This window comes from Hypanus sabinus, chromosome 20 (assembly GCF_030144855.1).
Source record: "Hypanus sabinus isolate sHypSab1 chromosome 20, sHypSab1.hap1, whole genome shotgun sequence".
In the NCBI taxonomy this organism is placed as follows: Eukaryota; Metazoa; Chordata; class Chondrichthyes; order Myliobatiformes; family Dasyatidae; genus Hypanus; species Hypanus sabinus.
The window spans coordinates 37,009,163-37,032,034 of record NC_082725.1 but is presented as its reverse complement, the minus strand read 5'-3'; the positions used below and the strand labels follow the sequence as shown (position 1 = coordinate 37,032,034).

Sequence of the window (22,872 nt, the reverse complement as noted above, 5' to 3'; positions counted from 1 at the left end):
CGGAGGAACTCGAACAGGCCGAACGGGGTGATGAGTGCTGTTTTAGGGATGTCGTCAGGGTGCGCCGGGATTTGATGGTATCCCCGCACGAGGTCTACCTTGGAAAAGATTTTTGCCCTGTGCAGGTTTGCTGCAAAGTCCTGTATGTGTGGCACGGGGTAGTGGTCTGGAGTTGTAGCCTCGTTCAGTCTGCGGTAGTCGCCGCATGGTCTCCAACCCCCGGCTGCTTTGGGAACCATGTGCAGGGGGGAGGTCCATGGGCTGTTGGATCTCCGTACGATCCCCAATTCCTCCACCCTCTTGAACTCCTCCTTCGCCAGGCGGAGCTTTTCCGGGGGGAGCCTTCGTGTGCGGGCATGGAGGAGTGGTCCCTGGGTTGGAATGTGGTACTGTACCCCGTGTCTGGGCACGGCTGCCGTGAACTGCGGTGCGAGAATCGATGGAAAGTCCACCAGGATTCTGTTGAATTTGTTTTCCGATAGCGTGATGGAATCCAGGTGTGGGGCCGGCAACTTGGCTTCACCCAGGGAGAATGTCTGGAAAGTCTCGGCATGTACCAGTCTTTTCCCTTGCAAGTTGACCAGCAGGCTGTGAGCTCGCAAGAAGTCTGCCCCCAGGAGTGGGTTGGGCCACGGCGGCCAGTGTGAAGTCCCATGTGAACTGGCTGGTGCCGAACTGCAGCTGCACTGTGCGGGTGCCGTAGGTCCGTATCGTGCTGCTGTTTGCGGCCCTCAGGGTGGGTCCTGGCTTCCTGTTGCGGGTGTTGTACCCCGTCGGGGGCAGCACGCGGATTTCCGCTCTGGTGTTGACCAAGGAGCGGCATCCCGACTGTTTGTCCCAGACGTACAAGAGGCTGTCCTGGTGGCCAGCCGCCATAGTCATTAGCGGCAGCTGGCCCTGGCCCTGGCCCTTGCAGGGCGGGCAACAACAGCGGGCTTTTGTGCCCCACCGCTGGTGGTAGAAACACCGCTGTTCACTGTCCTCCTCACTCCTACCTCTGTGTTGTGTGCGCCCCCCTGCCGGGCCTGGTCTGGTCTGATGTTGGGTGCATGGCCTGGTAATCTGACTGACGGACTCCATGCTCTCCCCTTGGCTTTCCACAGCACGTCTGCCCGGGCCGCCACCTTCCGGGGGTCACTGAAATCTGCGTCGGCCAGCAGCAGGTGTATGTCCTCGGGCAGTCGCTCTAGGGACGCTTGCTCGAACATGAGGCAGGGCTTGTGTCCGTCAGCCAGGGCCAGCATCTCGTTCATCAATGCTGACGGCAGTCTGCCTCCCAAACCGTCCAGGTGAAGCGGCACCCCGCTCACGCCGTGAGAGGCCAAAGGTCCCAATGAGCAGCGCCTTCATATTCGCCTTCTTCCGGGGGCGACTGTATGAAATCCGCAACCTGGACGGTCGTCTCCTGGTCAAGGGCGCTCACCACGTGATAGTAACGCGTGGAATCAGAGGATATCTGTTGAATCTGGAACTGGGCTTCTGCTTGGCTAAACCACACGCGTGGTTGCAGCATCCAGAAAGTCAGCAGTTTTAGCGAAACTGCGTGAACAGATGAAGAGTTGGTCTTTGGTCCAAATCCTGTTTGGACCGTTGGGGTCACCAATGTAGCGATATACTACATACAGAGCTAGAGATAATGACACGCAGTCTGTAAGTCGTTTTGAGACTAGTTTATTCAAACTTCGCGGCGCTGGCATTTAATCCCTAGCGCCCGCCCTCTCCGGGCAGAAATGACATCAGAGGTACATTACCAAAGTCTCTCCCTGCGTGCTGGCTATTTGTAAGCCGCTTCGCCTGCGCAGAAAGTGGGTCGCCACAAGATAACCTTTCATCAGAATAATTGAAATCATATTGATTCTCCCTGTTGTAAAACAAAATAAAGTTTTGTTATAAAACAAAAAAGAAATTAAAACTTTCAAAATAAGGTCTCTTTCATCCAACTCCTATGATGTGGTTAGAAATTTGAAATAGTATGCCTTCTATACCACACGTAGCAGATGTTATTTTTAAAAAAGAGCAAGGCTCACATTTATGTGCAGAAGGCAAACTGCTTGAAAAACTCAGCAGCATTTACATTTATGTATAATCATTGTGACTTATGTCTTGAAGCACTTTTTAGCCAAAAAAAAGCTTTAGAAATGAAGTGTACTTAGACAATCAACTATGAATTTCAAAGTCAAATCCTGCTTAATGTTGTAGCACAGCCATTTTGGATCAATTCAGATTGATACATTTCTGAAAGTGATGACTGTCACCTAAAGGAAACTGAGCCATACTGAACTTCCATTCTTTTGTCTAAGTCACAGAGAGCTCGGAGACCTCTTCACAATGCACGTCTGCAGAAAGCATCAGTGGCTCAACTCTCAACTATGTGTCTCAGTTTTCCACAGAGACATTTTCCGATGAAGCATCTAATCCTGACTCTAATAAGCCTTGCAATGATTCATCCCCAAATCTTTCTCCGAAGATACAGATGGCTAAACTGGCACGGAACCAATACATAACTGCAGTAAGTATCTGAGTTCTGTGTAGTGTTGATTATTGACTAACATTGACAACTGGTCAATGTTTCTAATAATTATAGCTGACTTACTAGCCCTGTGATTTGCAAACATTTATTCTTAACATTTAAGCAAAGGCTTATACATACTTCAATTTTAAGAAAAGTATCTGCTGGATTTTCAGGATGCTTGTACAAGAAGGAAAGTTCTTGGGTGAATAATCATGCCACACAGAAAGAGGTATTCTTCCTCAACAGGTCCATCATGACCATCAACTACGCACCTAAATTAATCTTCTTCATCAGCACTTGATTCATAACCTTCTATGTTTGAATAGTTTTTAAAGTGTTGTGAGAGTGTCTGCCTCCAGATTCCAATTGTCCTCCAGGTGAAGAAATTCTTCCTGCAATTCCTTTAAACCTTTTACCTCATACCTTAAAGAGGTTCTGTCACCTCTGTCTTGGGAAAATTTTCTCTCCTAACTTTCCCGTCTATACTCCTCTTAGTTTTTAAATTGTTCAATGAGGTCTGCATTTAGCTTTCTCAGCTTCAAGGAAAACAAATGTAACCTACAATTCTCTTCTCTAATTTAAACACTTTATCCCAGGCTTTCTTTCCACCCTCTCTAATGAAGTCGCACCCTGCTAATATTGTGGTGCCCAGTACTGAACACGATATTCTAGCTCTGTAAGATTTTAAGACATAAGCAAAACACATTTTCTTTCAGCATATCTTTCTCTATGGATTGCATAATTATGTTTTTGGAAACATAGAAAACCTACAACACAATACAGTCCTACAAAGTTGTGCCGAACATGTACCTACCTTAGAAGTTACTAGACTTACCCATAGCCATCTATTTTTCTAAGCTCCATGTACCTATCCAAAAGTCTCTTAAAAGACCCCATCATATCTGCCTCCACCACCGTTGACGGCAGCCCATTCCATGCATTCACCACTCTCTGAGTAAAAAAACTTACCCCTGACATCTCCTCTGTACCTTCTCCCCAGCACCTTAAACCTGTGTCCTCTTGTGGCAACCATTTCAGCCCTGGGAAAAAGCCTCTGACTATCCACATGATCAATACCTCTCATCATCTTGTACACCTCTATCAGGTCACCTCCCATCCTCCATCACTTCAAGAAGAGAAGGCCGAGTTCACTCAACTTATTCTCATAAAGCATGCTCCCCAATCCAGGCAACATCCTTGTAAATTTCCTCTGCACCTTTTCTATGGCTTCCACATCCTTCCTGTAGTGAGGCGACCAAAACTGAGCACAGTACTCCAAGTGGGGTCTGACCAGAGTCCTACAGTGGCATGCAAAAGTTTGGGCAACCCTGGTCAAAATTTCTGTTACTGAGAAAAGGTAAGCGAGTAAAAGATGACCTGATTTCCAAAGTCATAAAGTTAAAGATGACATGTTTCTTTAATATTTTAAGCAAGATTACTTTTTTTTATTTCCATCTATTACAGTTTCAAAATAACAAAAAAGGAAAAGGTCCCAAAGCAAAAGTTTGGGCACCCTGCATGGTCAGTACTTAGTAACACCCCCTTTGGCAAGTATCACAGCTTGTAAGCGCTTTCTGTAGCCAGTTAGGAGTCTTTCAATTCTTGTTTGGGGGATTTTTACTCATTCTTCCTTGCAAAAGGCTTCTAGTTCTGTGAGATTCTTGGGCCGTCTTGCATGCATGGCTCTTTTGATGTCTATCCACAGATTTTCAATGATGTATAGGTTGGGGGATGTGAGGGCCATGGCAAAACTTTCAGCTTGAGGTAGTCCATTGTGGATTTTGAAGTGTGTTTAGGGTCATTATCCTGTTGTAGAGGCCATTCTCTTTTCATCTTCAGCTTTTTTACAGATGGTGTGATGTTTGCTTCTTGAATTTGCTGGTATTTAATTGAATTCATTTTTCCCTCTACCAGTGAAATGTTCCCCGTGCCACTGGCTGCAAGACAAGCCCAAAGCATGATCAATCCACCCCTGTGCTTAACAGTTGGAGAGGTGTTCTTTTCATGAAATTCTGCACCTTTTTTCTCCAAATATACCTTTGTTCATTGCGGCCAAAAAGTTCTATGTTAATTTCATCAGTCCACAGGAGTTGCTTCCAAAATGCATCAGGCTTGTTTAGATGTTCCTTTGCAAACTTCTGATGCTGAATTTTGTGGTGAGGATGCAGGAAAAGTTTTCTTCTGATGACTTTTCCATGAAAGTCATATTTGTACAGGTGTCGCTGTACGGTAGAACAGAGCACCACCACTCCAGAGTCTGCTAAATCTTCCTGAAGGACTTTTGCAGTCAGACAGGGGTTTTGATTTGCCTTTCTAGCAATCCTATGAATGGTTCTTTCGGAAAGTTTTCTTGTTCTTCCAGACCTCAACTTGACCTCCACCGTTCCTGTTAACTGCCGTTTCTTAATTACATAGGAAATGGCTACCTGAAAACACTTTGCTATCTTCTTATAGCCTTCTCCTGCTTTGTGGGCACCATTTATTTTAATTTTCAGAGTGCTAGGCAGCTGCTTAGAGGAGCCCATGGCTGCTGATTGTTGGGACAAGGTTTGAGGATTCAGGGTATTTATAAAGCTTTGAAATTTGCATCACCTGGCCTTTTCTAATGATGACTGTGAACAAGCCATAGCCCTAACAAGCTAATTAAGGTCTGAGACCTTGGTAAAAGTTATCTGAGAGCTAAATCTCTTGGGGTGCCAGAACTTTTGCCTGGCGCTCCTTCCATTTATTTCACTCTAAAATTGTACAAAACAAAAATAATACACTAATCTTGCTTAAAATGTTGAAAAGAATGTTTCATCTTTAACTTTATGACTTCTGGAGATCAGTTCATCTTCTACTCACTTAACTATTCACAGTAACAGAAATTTTGACTGGGGTGTCCAAGCTTTTGCATGTCACTGTATATAACTGCAACATAACCTCTCGGTTCCTAAATTTAATTCCATGATTAATGAAGGCCATTACACCCATAGCCTTCTTAACTACAGTGTCAATCTGCACAGCTGCTTTGAACCTCCTATGGACTTGGACCCCAAGATCCCTCTGATCCTCCACACTGCCAAGAGTCTTACCATTAATACTATATTCTGCCATCATATTTGACCTACCAAAATGAGCCGCTTTGCACTTTTCTGGGTTGAACTCCATCTACCACTTCTCAGCCCAGTTTTGCATCCTATCAGTGTCCTGCTATAACCCCTGACAGCCCTCCACACTATCCACAACACCTCCAACCTTTGTGTCATCAGCAAACTTACTAACCCATCCCTCCACTTCCTCATCCAGGTCATTTATAAAAATCATGAAGATTAAGGGTCCCAGAACAGATCCCTGAGGCACTCCACTGGTGACCAACCTCCCTACAGAATATGTCCCATCTACAACCACTCTTCTGCCGGTTCTGGATCCACAAAGCAATGTCCCCTTGGATCCCATGCCTCCTTACTTTTTCAATAAGACTTGCATGGGGTATCTTATCAAATGCCTTGCTGAAATTCAGTAAAGCCATGCTGATTATTCCTAATCATATTTTAACTCTCCAAATGTTCATAAATCCTGCCTCTCAGGATCTTCATCATCAGCTTATCAACCACTGAGGTAAGACTCACTGGTCTATAGTTTCTTGGGTTCTCTCTACTCCCTTTCTGAATAAAGGAACAACATTCACAAACCTCCAATACTCTGGAACCTCTCCAGTCTGCATTGATGATGCAAAGATCATCGCCAGAGGCTCAGCAATCTCCTCCCTCACCTCCCACAGTAGCCAGGGGTACATCTCATCCAGTCCCAGCGACTTACCCAAATTGATGCTTTTCAAAAGCTCCAGCACATCCTCTTTTTTAATATCTATATACTCAAGCTTTTCAGTCTGCTGCAAGTCATCATTCCTATCACCACGATCCTTATCCATAGTGAATACTGAAGCAAAGGATTCATTAAGTACCTCTGCTATTTCCACCGGTTCCATACACATTTTCCCACTGTCACACTTGATAGGTCCTATTCTTTCACGTCTTATCCTCCTGCTCTTCACCTTTCTGTAGAATGCCTTGGGGTTTTCCTTAATCCTGCCCACCAAGGCCTTCTCATGGCCCCTTCTGGCTCTCCTAATTTCCTTCTTAACCTCCTTCCTGTTAGCCTTTTAATCTTTTAGATCTCTAACATTACCTAGCTCGCTGAGCCTTTTGTAAGCTCTTCTTTTCTTCTTGACTATATTTATTACAGCCTTTGTACACCATGGTTCCTGTACCCTACCATAACTTCCCTGTCTCATTGGAACGTATCTATGCAGAACTCCACACAAATATTCCCTGAACATTTGCCGCATTTCTTCTGTACTTTTCGCTGAGAATATCTGTTTCCAATTTAAGCTTCCAGTTCCTGCTTGATAGCCTCATATTTCCCTTTACTATAATTAAACACTTTTCTCACTTGTCTGTTCCTATCTCTCTCCAATGCTATTGTAAAGGAGATAAAATTATGATTACTATCTCCAAAATGCTTGCCCACTGAGAGATCTGACACCTGACCAGGTTCAAATCAAGTACAGCCTGTCCTCTTGTAGGCTTATCTACATATTGTGTCAGGAAACCTTCCTGAACACACTTAACAAACTCCACCCCATCTAAGCCCCTTGCTCTTGGGAGATGCCAATCGATATTTGGGAAATTAAAATCTCACATCACGACAACTCTGTTATTATTACGCCTTTCTAGGATCTGTTTCTCCATCTGCTCCTCGGTATCCCTGTTAATATTGATTGTTATCAGCAAAGCAAATCTTTGAGTGTGATCAATGATTCCAACTCTAAAGCAATTATTGGATTAGTCAAGATGTGGCAAACTTGGATGAGAAGTTATGTCAATTTTATGAAATGATATTTGTTGATGCTTTACCGGTTTTAAAAACAGTAAAATCCATCTTCTTATGCCATTCTCCATTTTTTTTCTCTTATCCTTAATAGCCCTCCAATTCTTTCTTTTCTTCTTTCTTTGTCCTTGTCTCTTTTACCTCTCTACTGTTTTCTCACATCTTCTTTATTTTCCTCATTCTGTTAAACCCTTTCTTAATGATTTTGGGCACTTTTGCCTGATTGAGCAGAATAAGAGCTTTGTTGAAAAATAAGTAGAAGAATTCTACACAATTGGAACCTTCCTTCCCATATCATAGCCTTTACTGTCACTTGATTTCTAAGATACGATAAAGAAGATAACGTGCTTAAAATATAGTATTCAAACATTAATGGATGTTGCTCTACATTTTCCGTCTTTAACCCAACGAAGCTGTAAGTTATTCTTCTGAGCATTGGCCAGCTAGTAATTTTAATTTGGTTCCTTTCCTTCACTCTCTTGGCAGTGTAAAGTCTCACATGTAACAATACTGGTTTGACTGTGTTTGCAAAGATAGTTCAGTAAGTAACTAGATTTTTATAAATCAAAGTATCTTTGAGATTTAATCAGACTAATGAATTTAAGCAGGTGTAAGTAGTGATTTACTAAACAATAACCCTAACTGGGAAGATAACAGAGGTGATTAGCATGTTTCAAATGGTGCTATTAATCATGGTGCTTTATTCGGGCTGTTAGCTATTAACTGTGTTCCCTTTGTCGAATCAAGTGGGATCCCTGTCTTAACCTGAAATGACCTTTCTTTTGACAACAATCACAAGTATCTGGCAGGAAGATAATTTTAATTTTGTGCATGGGCTTCAAAGCACTTAAACCACTAATGTTTAGAATAAGGGCAGATAAGATTTGACTTTTTAAGATCCTGAGCCAGATTAAAAAAAATGAGGACAGCTATTCAAAGCCTTTATAAGTCAGTAGGGCACTGTGTACAAAACTGGCAGCACATGCTAGAACGGATGTATAGACTTCAGTGAAGATGTGGGGAAATCTTCACAGCTTGCCAGAGCAGAGGGGTTTCAGTTAACTAGATGGGCAGAGGAGATGAGATTTTTCTCCTTAGAACAGAGAAAGTTTGCCATTACAAGGATCTTTGATGAAGTTATTAGCAAGAAACTCTTTCTGTCATCAGGAAGTTCAAGAAATTGGACAGAACTCACTTAAAAGTAATTGACTAAAGAATCCAAATGGTGATGAGAAGAAATGTACCACAAACATGAGAAAATCTGCAGGTGCTGGAAATCCAAAGCAACACATATAAAATGTCAGAGGAACTCAGCAGGCCAGGCAGCACCTATGGCAAAGACTAAACAAGCAGTCCTGACGAAGGGTCTCGGCCCAATATGTTGGCTGTATACTCTTTTCCACAAATGCTGCCAGGCCTGCTGGGTTTATCCATTGTTTTGGTGTGTGTTGGATAAGAAGAAATGTTTTGTGTCATCAGATTTGTAGAATATCAAAAGTACTCTTTGACAGTTGGTGGAAATTATAACTTACAAAAAGAAATTGTGGATATACAGTACCTGAGAAGAATATATTTCCAAAATTATATTGAAAGCCCAGAAGATTTGGAGCAATTGTATGATTCCTTCAAAGATCTAACAGTAATGGCTTTACCTGTGATGGACTGGGCCGTATCCACTATTTTTTTGTAGGATTATTCATTTGAGGGCATTGGTGTTTCCATACCAGGCTGTGGTGCAATCAGTTAATATTTTCTCCACCACAGATCTGTAGAAGTTTGTCAAAGTATTTGAGGTCATGCCAAATCTTTGCAAATTTCTTAGGAAATAGAGGCACTGCCATGCTTTCTTTGTAGTTGCACTTTCATGCTGGGCCTAGGTCAGGTCTCCTGAAATGATGACACTGAGGAAGTTAAAGTTGCAGACCATCTCCACTGCTGAGGACTGGCTCATGGATCTCTGGTTTCCTTCTCCTGAAGTCAATAATCAGCTCTTTGGTTTTGTGACATTGAGTGAAAGGTTGTTGTTGTGGGACCTCTCTACCAGATTTTCAGTCTCTTTCCTATACGCTGATTCATCGCCTCCTTTGATTTGGCCATCAACAGTGGTAAAGAGGTGCAAGTGAATTTGCCATGTGGCATATAACATCATTTACTTCATAAATGTGCATTGGGAAAGTGTATTTTCATTATACAATCCAGTGTACATGTAACTCCAATGTTTTCAGATAAGTGGTAGTAATGTACACAACTGTATCAAGCAAGACCTACCATCACCTCAGGGCTACTAGCGTTGGGCAATTGATGCCACATTCAGTGATGGTCATATCCTAGATGAATTAAAAAAATTCAAAATTTTAAGTTTGTTCATTTGATGGTTTTACTTTCTTCCTAGCTACTGCATACTAAAACTTTTCTGGGAGATCTTTTATAAACCAGTATTTAAATCTATTTTCCCCAGTAGAATCATCTGACTTTGCTTTTTTTGGCTGTTCCCCTTTTCTTCTTTGTTGTCAGTTGTCCCTTGATTGTTCTCTATCTATTTCTTACCCGTGTTGGAGATGATTTGCCATTATGACTTCCTTTTGCTGCATTAAGATTTAACTTGAGGTGAGTAAGTACTTTGAAATCATCTATTTTTATAGTCCCTCAATGGAGGACTTGTTTTTATTACAAGAAGATCCAACGAAGATTTTGCATCTAAACTATGGGGCCTGCGCTGAGCTATTGTCCATCTTTTCTGCTTTTCGTACTGGGGTGCCAAGGTTTTTTTCTCTGCATTGTTTTATTTTAAACTTTCCTCTTTACTGCAGATTGTGTCTTCTGGGTTGATACCAGTCAGCCCTTTCTACACAAAAGATTATGGAAGTTTGAAACTATCTCCATTGAAAAGCTATTAGTTCTGGGTATTAGTAGAAAAATGTTTAAGTTTATATTGAAGGATTTTATCCAGGTGTTAAATTATAGAGACAAGAGTGGAGCCTGGATGTCCATCAGAAATTAACTAATTTCAATCAAAAATTTTTGCCTTAGATTACATCTGCCCTCCAAAGTAAATTATTATCACAGTACATATATGTCACCTCATACAACCCTGAGATTCTTTTTTCTACGGGCATACTCATCAAATCTATAGAATAGTAACTGTAAACAGGATCAATGAAACTGCAGATGCACACCATGAGTACACTTCAGTGTTTGGAAGAGTTGGATGGATTCTGTTCATCAATTGCCCTCTAACTCTATGGGGTCTATGGCTGCATGGGTGACTTGATTTACATATGCTTATTCTTGTTATAACATTTTCTTTTAACAGCTCTGAATGGAAAATTCATATACTCAGTGAAGAAAGTCATTTTCACCTCTGAGGCATTGGACTGCTACAATATTATTGCTGCAATCGATTTGCTAACAACTCACACAGAAGCAGATATATCAACCTCAAAATCCAAAATAGAGTCAATAAATCAGATAACGTTCATGAGCATTCCGATAAATGAAAGGGACAGTGGGATATCCCTTCTTGCATTAAAAAGAACGTTAAAATGTACCCAAGTGATAAATGGGAAGTAACTAGAGTATATGTACTGTACATACGTAGAGCATTGTTAGTTTTTTATATAGCATATTTTAAAATTTTTATATTTCATACTGTAAATAATGAGTCTTTGCTGTGTGACCTATATTTTGTGCAATTTATAGTGGCTGTAACTTGGAACTGCAACACTGTAGATATAGATTAATTCTTTACCACAGCTAGTGTATAAATCAAATTGTCTAGGAGTGTTATATTTGTGTAAATATTTATTTTTAATGGTTGACATTACCTTTTTCACCAAAAATCATGACCAGTATGTCTCTATCCTTCTCAGCTATACAGACTTTATATATGGTTTGAAACTTTGCTCCAGGTTATTTTTTATTTCTTTCATTTTCGAGCAAGTAGGCAGTGTGGTGTCATTTGAGCTGAGTGGCTTATAGTGTCTACCATTTTGACTGGAGACTGATGCAGTGAACAATCTTTGAAAAGCCGTTGCTTCCATGTAGTGGTAGACAATTGTAAACAAGTGATATGATTGACCAAAAGATCCGTTTTTAACATACTTTTAACAAGCCAGCAGATCAGAAACTAAGACATGTCTTGGTCCTGTTTGCTTCTATCCCACTTGTTAATGTCTTGCAGTAAATATTCTATTGCACAAAATAAAAATTCTTTTTGTGTATGTTTTTCCTTGTCTTAAAAAGCATTACATTTTTCTGTTAATATTCTGACCAAAAATCCTACCCTTATAAATTTGATCACGTACAATATGATTAAAACAAGTGCATAAATTCAGACATGTGGCCATTGATTCATTAACTGAATATGACTCTTTGCTTGAATATATCAGTCTTATTTTATTAACTAAAACTGGTAGCAAATAAAATTACCTTTTAAGCTTTTACATGCTGTGATTTTTGTTTATGGTTTCTAAGATATATTGTCTCCACTGAACAATAACTGTTGCAGTTTACAATTACATAGGCTTCTTAACCTATTTTCATATTCCAAAGGTGTTCCACATACGTGACCAGAAACACTGGGCCAAAGAAGGTATAGTGAATGACTAGGCATTTGGTGACAGGTGTGGGTTTAAGGAAAACGGGAGTTGTTGAGGCAGGAAGGTAAAGAGGGAGAATTCAGGAACTTGGAATCTAAAGACCCCCAAATTTGGGCTCTAGTAATGGGCAGACTGGAATGTTACAGAGTACAAGAGTAAAGGAAATACATTCAGAGAGTAAATGTGCTTGGGGGTGTGAAAAGGGAGTCTGATTTAAAAAAAAACAGTAATTATCCAGTAAAGCTCATACCCTCCCATTGGCCATTCATGGGCGTATTATATCCAAATGAGAGCAGACTACATGATAAATTTGTTTCTTATTGCCACATGCTCTGAGGTAGAGTGAAAAACTTTGTTTTGCATGCCATCCATTCAGATTAGTTCATCACATCAGTGCCTTGATGTAGTATAAGGGAAGGCAATAACACAGTGCAGAATGAAGTATTACATTTACAGGGAAAGAGTAGTGGGAGCAAGACCTTAACAAGGTAGATCGTGAGATCAGGAATCCATCTTAACATACTCAGAATCTGTGCTGCCAGTAGTCCATTATATTTACCTTTTCCAACACACTGTTCACACCGGCTGTGTGGCAAAAAGAAGCATAACAGCGTCTCTTCCACCTCAGGCGACTGAAGAAGTTCGGCATGGGCCCCCAGATCCTCAAGACTTTTTACAGGGGCACCATTGAGAGCATCCTGACTGGCTGTATCACCACCCGGTACGGGAACTACACCAACCTTGATCACTGGGCGCTGCAGACAGCCCAGCGCATCAGTAGATGTGAACTTCCTTCTGTCGAGGATATTTACAGCAGCAGGTGTGTAAAGAAGGCCTGGAAGATCATCAGGGACTCCAGTCACCCCAACCATAAACTGCTTCAGCTGCTTTTGTGTGGCAAACGGTACCGCAGCATTAAAGCCAAGACCAACAGGCTAAGGGACAGCTTCTTTCTACAAGCCATTATACTCAAATTCACATGTCTATACATTGTGAAGGAGTCATAATGCAAAGATATTTACTCCCTCATGCTGTGAGATGAATGTAAAATTTAAATAAGTTCAAATTCAATCAGCGGAAGCATTTGAAGCTAATATCTTCACCCAAGCTGAGATCAATTACACATAGAGATCTGGCACTGAACCTGGCCTGGAGACAGTTCTCATGAAGGATCATTAATCTGAATCATTAACTTTATTTCTCTTTCACAGATGCTGCCTGAACTACTGAGTGTTTCCAGCAATTTTGGTATTAGTTTTGTGTTTCCAGCACCTGCGATTATTTTTGATTTTAACTGCGTCTGCTGAATTCCAGAGTTGCAGTGCCAGATTTGCTAATCAAGCCATTTTTGTCATAAAGAAGATTTTGTTATCACATTAGATGGAATATCAGCCATAAATTAGAGTTAGAGGAGCAAATACTTTGCAAATTTGTTTCTTGCAACTGCTTTGAACAAATACATGCTCAGTTTTCACTTTAGACCAGTGGATGGCTGGTTTCCTAATGACTTAATGCCTTCTCCAGAGATGTCGAAGGCTCTATCACATTACTCTCTCAAAATATTTCTCATCACTCTCCCAAACTTCTTTGTATCAATCTCTGAAAATGGTTTTCATCTCTTTCCCAAACTCCATAACCTTGAACTGTTTCCCACTTTGTTATCCTTTAGAACAGGCTGTTCCTGTTTGTGCTTTTGAGCCATGTAATCTTAACAAAACAGAGTGTTAATTATGCATGGTTCTGATATTTCACAATTGGGTGTAAACTTGGGGTCACATATTTTCTGCAAGTAAATTTGCATCAACCAGAAAACTAGCACCAATAAGAACTTAATAAAACACTTTGATGTCATTGACAGACATGGACCTCCACATCACATCATGAAAAAAAACTACCGACAATTAAACGTTGCAGCAAATTTTAAGCATTCAGCATGTGGGAAGGCCCTTCTGTAGAGAGCATCCCACTAAATAAGAAGTTAAGAGGAAGCTGGAGGTCACCAGTACAGATAATGACGAGATAATGGAGAGAAAATCGAGTCAAAGGCTCTCAAAATTGACAAGAAACTGTGGAAGCTATTTGTGTCAAGGAAGAAAGGGACTAGGTGTTGGGTTGAGGATGGGAGGGAAGTATCCTATTACAAATACACTTATTTAGCACCTGTTCTCATGATTGTGCCCAAAAACATTCCAAGAGCTTTGGCAATCTAAGTTTCATATTCAAGAGATTGCCTGAAACCTCTTCATACCTGTCACCAATTATACTTCATTTTAAATTTTAGATTAGATTATGAGGACACTCAGTCCTTGTTTATTGTCACTTAGTAATGCATGCATTAAGAAATGAGACAATGTTCCTCCAGTATGATATCACAGAAACACAAGACAGACCAAGCCTAACTGACAAAAACCACATAATAATAAATTTAGTTACAACAGTGCAAAGCAATACTGTAAGTTGATAAAGAGCAGACCATGGGCACGGTAAAAAAAAGTCTCAAAGTCCCTGACAGCCCATCATCTCATGCAGACGGTAGAAGGAAGAAAAACTCTTCTTGCTGTGAACCTCCAGCGCCGCAAACTTGCCGATACAGCCCCTGGAACCACCCGACCACAGCCAACTCTGAGTACGTCTGAAAACTTCGAGCCTCCGTCCAGCCCTCTGACACTGAGCATCGTGCGCCATCTCTGCCGAGCGCTTCGACCCCAGTCCTAGCCACCAAGCAACAGGCAAAGCTGAGGATTCGGAGCCTTCCTCCCAGAGATTTTTTGATCGCACAGTAGCAGCGGCAGCAAAACGGGCATTTCAGAAATTTCACCAGATGTTCCTCCGTGTTTCTCACATCCGTCTCCATCAAATCAGGATTGTACATGGCATTCTACTTGACAGATAACAGATATTCATCCCGGAGTGGCCACTGCGCACTGCATCACACTGCCATCTTCTCTTACATTAAATCAAGCAAAACAAGGGGTCAAGGAGTTACATTCTAAGAAGGACATTTACAAGTTTTGGTAAAGTTTGGGGGGAGACTTTACACTTGCCAGCCTGGTAACTGGTCATGAACAAGTGTTTAAAGTCAAGAATAAATTAAAGGGTGGATTCAGAGGCGTGTTGAAGACTTCTGGGGCTGGCAGTGATTACAGACCATGGAAGGATTTAAAAACAAAGATAAAGAAGTTTAAGGTTGAGATGTTTAGGATTGAGAACAAATGCAAACCCGTGAGCAAGGATGAAGGAAACTATGTCCAATCAGTTTGGAATGAGTGTGAGTTTATGAAAGTTGGAAGATGGGGAGTAAATACAGGCAAACTTTGAGCTAGCTAAGTTTAGAACGTAAAATGGTTGAAGGTATCAGCAGCCGGCAACCTGAGGCAGGATTGATACATTATGATGCAGGCAGCTCTTGTGGTGTAAAGAATTAGTTTCCTGAAGCTCATCTCAGTACCAAACACAAAACTAAGTTGGCAATCTGTTCAACCAACACACACAAAATGCTGGAGGAACTCAGCATCTATGGAAAAGAGTTCAGGCCGAAACCCTTCAGCAGGACCGGAGGAAAAAAAGCTGAGCAGCAGATTTAAAAGGTCCTCAGCTTTTTCCCTCCAGTCCTGCCGAAGGGTCTCAGCCCGAAATGTTGACTGCTCTCTTTTGCTTAGATACTACCTGGCCTCCTGTGATCCTTCAGCATCTTGTGTGTGTTGCTTGGATTTCCAGCATCTGCAAATTGTCACTTGTTTGCAATCTGTTTGGTTCAGTTTTTGGCAGATGCCAGAAATACAAACAATGGCCAGGAAATAAAATTTGTGTTGGAAAACAAAATTGGTTTTAAACTTCCTAACACTCAGCTGGAGAAAGATCTCCATTCTTCCAATAATGGACATAGCAGTGTGTCAAATGAGTGAATGTGATTGGGCTTAGAGAGATGACAATAAGATAAAGCCTCATCTATCATTCTTAAAACTCTCTTTGTTTTGTTCAGGCTATTGGTTCATCTTCGTCATTTCTCACATGGCTCAATGTCAAAGCTTTAATTACACCATAAAATGTATGTTAAGAATGCTATAAAAATGAAAGTTTCTGTTATAGTTTCACATATTTCATTCCAGCTGTAATACAACATATTGCTGACCAAGAAGGGATATTTGATGATAACAAATCTGCTGTGTACTCGCTGATTTTGTCTGAATCATAAATGGTTTCTGCTTGAAAGAAAGTATTTCCTTATATTCCCATTTCTTCTTTTGCCCAACTTTTAATTCCATGTTCTATAGTCAGTAGTATTGACAAAATCCATTAGATCTCAGAGAAACAGTTCACAGAAGAAAGCAGTCACAGTTGAAGCTTGTCTGAGATTAAAATAGCCGTTAGCTTGAACACATGATTGAGATGCCTCCTATTCAGGAGACAGCAGTTGAAACTGTAGAGCTGTTGCTAAAAATATGACACTGAATCTGAGTGAGTCCCTAGGTCACCCAGAAAGTCCCGCATTACACAGGAAGCTGCAAGACCAACAGAAGCAAGGAATAATGAAGACTTTGCGGTTCATCTGTGCCCAAGCACTGGTATCAAATGCCCAGGTTGCCCAGAGAAGTATTGCTTCTGTGGCACAAAATCTGTACCCTCTACTCTTCAAAGCAAGCTACATGCTGGAGCAGTACACAGTGATTCATAACTTAGTAGAAAAGTGGCCATTGTCAGAATTCAGCATCAAGAAGCTCCTGGGAAGAACACCGGACTGTGAGGACGATCTCTGCAACAGTACCTGCCAACTCTGCTTGCAAGCATGTTTGACGGGGCTGAAGAGTTATGTTTTACATAGTTCAGTGACATATTCAAAGCGGCTGAAAAAGTTTGATCTAACAGGCCTTGCTGATGTGGAATTTCAGGCCTGCAGTTGTGGCAAAACTTTGGGGAGATGGGGAAGAACTGAGCTGATGGCAAGGACCTGTTTTGACTTGCTAGTGGAGATAGAGGCTGCTTGTCTTGGTCCTTTGGTGTCAGATATTTCAATTGAGGTATTAATAAGCATGTTTGTGACAGAGCGGAACTATGAAACAGTGGTCGAGGCCTTGTTATTGAGGAAGCAGTGTCCACTGAAGGTCATGTGCACTGAGCTCAGGGTGGACAGTTTGACTTTGAAAAAATTCTTTTACATCATCAACCTAGTTAAGCCTGAGACTCTGCAAAAGTTGGAATTAGTTCACAATATTCACATGGAAATGGAGCATTTTGAATTCCTCTTGAGCCAAGTTCCATTCCCACAGCTCCGATCACTGACACTCCCAACAAGAACCTTTGATGTACGTAGAATGACTCCTGAGAACGAATCTCTGCTGGTGAGAATTGGTGAGCTGCTCAGTGGAATGAAATTTCTTACAGAACTTAGCTTGGCCTTTTCAGTTCTGACCGGACGAATACGCAAAATACTCAGGTATGTTTGGATGGCCATTATATTCGAAGTGCACAAGTTAATGACTGGTTTAGTTGGGGTAAATAAGAGGAAGCAGTTCCCATTTAAGATCTATTGGACTCGCATTTAAAGCTTTGAATAAAAGACAATGCAAATACAAGGAAATGTTTTTTTCTCATGGTGTCTATTTATGGCTTAGGATTCACTACCTGTAAACTGGTGTAAACAGAATCAATTAGTATATTCTAATTACAGTTGGGTACATAGAAGAGAGGGAATATAAAGAACTAGGGAATGGGACTCATTCGATTGCTCAACATGAAGACAGCGTAGGCTCCATGCTGAATGGGTTCATATGTCTTTTCAGTGATTACTTCTTTGATAATTAGAGAAATTTCCTGAAGCATTATTTCCCGTACTGTCTTCAGCTTTGAATTGCTTATGTCTTTTCCCAAGAATGTTCTAAAATTGCGACAATCCTGTCACCTATTCTATATGTAAACACATTCACAATGGGAGCAAGAAAGCCATCTATTCATATTATTTTGTAATTATACCCTTTTGTTAACTACAACGCCATAGAGAGTAAAGGTTATTTTGGAAATATAAGTACAAAAATAATTTCTGACTTCAAAAGAGGAAGTGGATCACGTGGTTGAATTGTCATAGAAGACAGCTTTGAGGGTTGGATTTTCGAACACCTATCCTGTGGCTTGAGCGTGAAGCCCCCGTGATGTGTTGAGGGAGTACTGTACTATTAAAGGCAGAATTTTTGAATGAAGTGGATAGATATAAAACATCCCGGTTCAAATGCCAAGAAGAGCCAGGAAGTAATGAACCAAGGATATTCTGTTCAGGATCCTGCCCAATATTTAGCTGCAACCAAACTTGGGTATGTTCATTTGATTATTATCATTGGCTATATTACAGCATTGACAATAATTGAAAAAAAAATGTTAACGTGAATGGTTGGAACATACTGACATTTCACCATATAAGTGTAAATTCTCTTCTTTACATTTGATCTTGATTCTAGCCCTCTGGGACATTAATCAGTGAAAATAATTATAGACATTATAAAAAATGTCTGCAGTTGTTTTCCACTGAAGCATTACTTAATCATTCATTCCAATCCATTAATCCACATCAAAAATAAATCTGCATTTACTGATTTAGGTTAATATTCCTCCCCCCCCCCCCCATATTATGTTATGTCCTTTTGACTGCCATGTTCATTCATCTAGCTTTAGAAAACTCCTGACCAATTAATTACTGCCTCTCATGCATTCCTTGATTCCCTTGGTCAAAAAACAATTATGTATATTTGATATTCAATTGAAATTCTTTTCCTTCTGCTCATAACCTCACGATCACTTAATGAATCGGGTCATTGTCTTCCTTCTGATGCCTTTCATCATAGTCCAAATATTATTCCATAATTTTCAGTAAAACATTGTCACATTCATTCTTTGTTAATTGCTTTATGATGATGAATCTATGTTGTCTGCCACCGAGGTATCAGGCCGTCCTTTGGGATTGGGCTTCACTTGCTTCAATTCTGGTTTCATGGCTAGCACGAGAGGGCATAGTTTTAAGGTGCTTGGAAGTAGGTACAGAGGAGATGTCAGGGGTAAGTTTTTTACACAGAGAGTGGTGAGTGCGTGGAATGGGCTGCCGGTGGCAGTGGTGGAGGTGGAAACAATAAGGTCTTTTAAGAGACTCTGGATAGGTACATGGAGCTTAAAAAAATAGAAGGCTATGGGTAAGCCTAGGTAGTTCTAAGGTAAGGACATGTTTGGCACAGCTTGGTGGGCCAAAGGACCTATATTGTGCTGTAGGTTTTCTAAGTTTCTCTGTTTTGTGGGTTCTGAGTTTGCTAATGAGGAAAATATGGGAACTGTAGATTCCTTTACATTTGTGGCTAACAGAGCAGATGGGACAGCAATTTTTGAGGTGGTGTGAACCTTCCACAACATACTGAGGGCTTCTGTATGCACCACGTGATCATGAATCGTCCCTTTCCAGTACCTGAATGGTATCTCTAGTATCCAGCATTGGTAGAACACTGTGGGGAAACTGTAACCCTTAATTCCCCTACAATATAAAAACCTATCTAACTGTATCTTAGATATGTGTAGTGAAGAAGCCTCAGCTGCTTCCCTGGGCAGAGAATTCCACAGATTCACCACTCTTTGGGAAAAACAGTTTCTCCTCATCTCCATCTTAAATCTTCTCCCCTGCATGTTGAGGCAATGTCCCCTAGTTCTAGTCTCACCTACCAATGGAAGCAACTTTCCTACTTCTATCTTATCTATCCCTTTCAATTTTTTTTTTATGTTTCTATACGATCCCCCCTCATTCTTCTGAATTCCAGAGAGTATAGTCCCAGGCAACACAATCTCTCCTCATAGGTTAACCCCTTCATCCCTGGAATCAACCTGGTGAACCCCCTCTGCACTGCCTCCAAAGCCAGTATGCTTCCTCAAGTATGGAGACCAGAACTGCATACAGTACTCCAGGTGCGGCCTCACCAGTAACCTGTATAGTTGCAGCATGACCTCCCTGCTCTTGAACTCAATCCCTCTAGCAATGGCCAACATTCCGTTTGCCTCCTTAATAACCTGTTGTACCTGCGAGCCAACTTTTTGCGATTCATGAACAAGCACTCCCAAGTCCCTCTGCACAACAGCTTGCTGCAATCTTACAGCATTTAAATAATAATCTGCTCTGCTGTTATTCCTTCCAAAATAGACGATCTTGCATTTACCAACATTGTGTTCCATCTGCCAGACCTTTGCCCACTCACTTAATCTATCCATACCCCTCTGCAGACTCTCCACATCCTCTGTACAATTTGCTTTTCCGCTCAGTTTAGTGTCATCAGCAAATTTTGCTGCACTACACTCAGTCCCCTCTTCCAAATCATCAATGTAAGTGATAAATAGCTGCGGGCCCAGCAGCGACCTGTGCGGCACCTCCCTGCCAACTGGAGAAACACCCATTTATACCAACTCTCTGTCTTCTATTGGTTAACCAATCCACTATCCATGCCAATACACTTACTCCGATTCCATGCATCCCTATCTTATTTATAAGTCTCTTGTGCAGCACCTTATCGAACGCCTTCTGGAAATCCAAGTATACAACATCCACCTGTTCCCCTCTATCCACTGCACTCATTATGTACTCAAAGAACTCCAGTAAATCTGTCAAACAGGACCTGCCCTTTCTGAATCCATGCTGCGTCTGTCTAATGGAACCACTCCTTTCTAAATGTTTCGCTATTTCTTCCTTAATGCTTTAACATAATGAAAACATGAAAGATCCTTCATAAGGGAGTAATTAGACAAAGCTTGATTTGGAGCCAATAACAGAACTACTAGGATAGGCCACATATTTTGAGATCATAGTAAAACCTGAATATTTCATCCCTGTGGTATCATTGTCAAGAAGTGCATCTTAAATTGAAGCACCACCTGATTCTCAATAGATAGTAAAAATCTGTTAATACTATTTCAAGGAAGAATGGGGAGTTTCCCCATTCTGATTAATTTTAGTCTTGTTAAAACTTCACTAAAAATTGATTGTTTGACCATTTATCAATATTATAGAGGAAGGTCTTGCTAGCACGAACTTATTGAAATGGTAACTGTACTTCAAAACCAATTCATTGATATTGAAGAACATCTTGCAGTAATGGAATGTAAACCAAGAGTCCTCATTATTTTGAAACATGATGCATTTTTTTAACTTTATATCTCCACAGTCCTTTAAAAACTCCTCTGCGGTCCCTGGATGTGTCCAGTTGTTGTCTGAATCATGTAGACATGGCATATCTGGCCAACAGTCTTCATGCTGAATATCTGGAAGTGCTGGACATGAGTGGCCACAGCATTGCTGACCTCTTCCCTTCAACCTTCTTCAAGCTGCTGACCCGGGCATCTGGCACTCTGAGGAGCCTAACTCTGGAGGAGTGCAACATCAGTGATGAACACATCCATCTGTTGATGCTGGCCTTAGACCCCTGCAAAAGGTTAACAGAATTTAGGTTCCTGGGGAACCCGCTCACATCAAGGTCCCTCTATCGTATCTTTGAAGTGCTTATGGAGCTCCCTGTGCTTTGTAAAGTCGAGGTTCCCGTCCCTAGGGACTGCTATCCTGCATCCTATACTTATCCACTCTCAGATGAAAACCTGGTGAAATATGACAGGGAGAAGTTTGAGGAGATACACCACGAATTGATGGCGATATTGCTGCAGGCCAATCGAAGTGATATTGTTGTGTCAACTCCGATCTTTGGCAGTTTTGATCCCAACGTTCGAGAAACCAGCAATGAGATCGGTGTTGTAATGCTTCAATCATTCAAAGATGCTCTCTCCAACATTTTAACATCTTTTAATGAAATGGATTAGAATAAAAATGAAAGTATAAAGCATGATTATATTTCAGTCAAGGGGAGAAGAGGAGTTTTATTTTTCATTAATATAATGAGTTAAGAACTGAAATGCAATACCTGAAAGGTTGTTGGGCTTTCTTGCAATAATTACTCCCAGAAGGACATGGACATATTTGAAAAGGAAAAATATGACTGGAATACAGAAACAAAGGGTTAACAACATTAATAATCTTCTCTCCAGCATTGTCCATCACTAGAACAAGTTAAATTGCAAGCAGCTAGCCAGCCATAGAACCAAGGATAGAAGGTCACCAACAACCATCCAGACATTATTCCTACTTGTTATTTTTATTGTCTTTTGAAGGGACAATGGTATTTGTCAATGCGTAACTAGATTGCGTTTGTTCCTTCTCTATCCCTTTTGGCAAAATACTGAAAGTCAGAAGAAAGGCTGATTAGACAACTGAAGTGACTGAAGGTTCAGATGAGGACAACCAACTTGGATTAAGTCTTCCTATCTGTACCAGCCATTGCTAATGTAAAATGTTACACTGTAGAAAGACTATGCAAGAAATTATAAAGAAGTGTTATTCTCTGGTCACCCTGCGCAGTTTATAGTTTTCTAATACTAATCCTTATACTGTATAGATTATGATAATCGCATCCATTTGAATATCACATGAAGCTAAAGATAGCAAGGAATTGAAAAACTGTGAACAAAACACTATTGAATATGTATAATTCATCAGACTTTGTACTAAATATATGAAATATTAAAAGCCTTACACAGCTGCTTCATATGGTCTTCACATGCTCTTACTTTTAAAAGTTAGTGGTTTTTATTTATTTTATGATTGGGTCACTGATACAGAAACCACCTGATGGCAGGAGCAACAAGTAGAATGTTGGTCCCCTAGTATTAACATCCACCATGTGTTCCCTTAGGCAGAGCTAACCCAGATGCAAATCCAAATCCCCAAAGTTTCACTTCAGCAGTAAGGACGTGGTTAACTTATATTAGTGACTATATGGAGCAAAGAATGGATTAGAACTGGTATTGGAAACTTTGCTTTCAATGTAG

The 22,872-nt window shown here is 40.9% G+C and overlaps 2 protein-coding genes across 3 annotated transcripts in view; both read left to right on the top strand.

The window, feature by feature from the left end:
* The window catches only part of zgc:158766 (uncharacterized protein LOC100009641 homolog), a 173,966-nt gene extending 162,140 nt beyond the window's left edge, over positions 1 to 11,826 (top strand). The window contains exons 22-24 of one of the 2 annotated variants that reach the window (XM_059945320.1): positions 2,301 to 2,509; positions 7,871 to 7,925; positions 10,698 to 11,826. In XM_059945320.1, the coding sequence (XP_059801303.1) occupies positions 2,301 to 2,509; positions 7,871 to 7,903 (242 nt within the window). In that variant the 3' untranslated portion in view covers positions 7,904 to 7,925; positions 10,698 to 11,826. The remainder of the gene's footprint in view (positions 1 to 2,300; positions 2,510 to 7,870; positions 7,926 to 10,697) is intronic. The other variant, XM_059945321.1, reaches the window with a different exon arrangement.
* Positions 11,827 to 15,759: 3,933 nt separating this feature from the next.
* On the top strand, positions 15,760 to 22,578 carry LOC132378420 (leucine-rich repeat-containing protein 14B-like). The gene is made up of 2 exons (XM_059945322.1): positions 15,760 to 17,416; positions 21,162 to 22,578. The coding sequence occupies exons 1-2, from the start codon at positions 16,425 to 16,427 to the stop codon at positions 21,805 to 21,807; spliced, it is 1,638 nt and encodes a 545-aa protein (XP_059801305.1). The 5' UTR covers positions 15,760 to 16,424; the 3' UTR covers positions 21,808 to 22,578.
* The last annotated feature ends 294 nt before the right edge of the window (positions 22,579 to 22,872 follow it).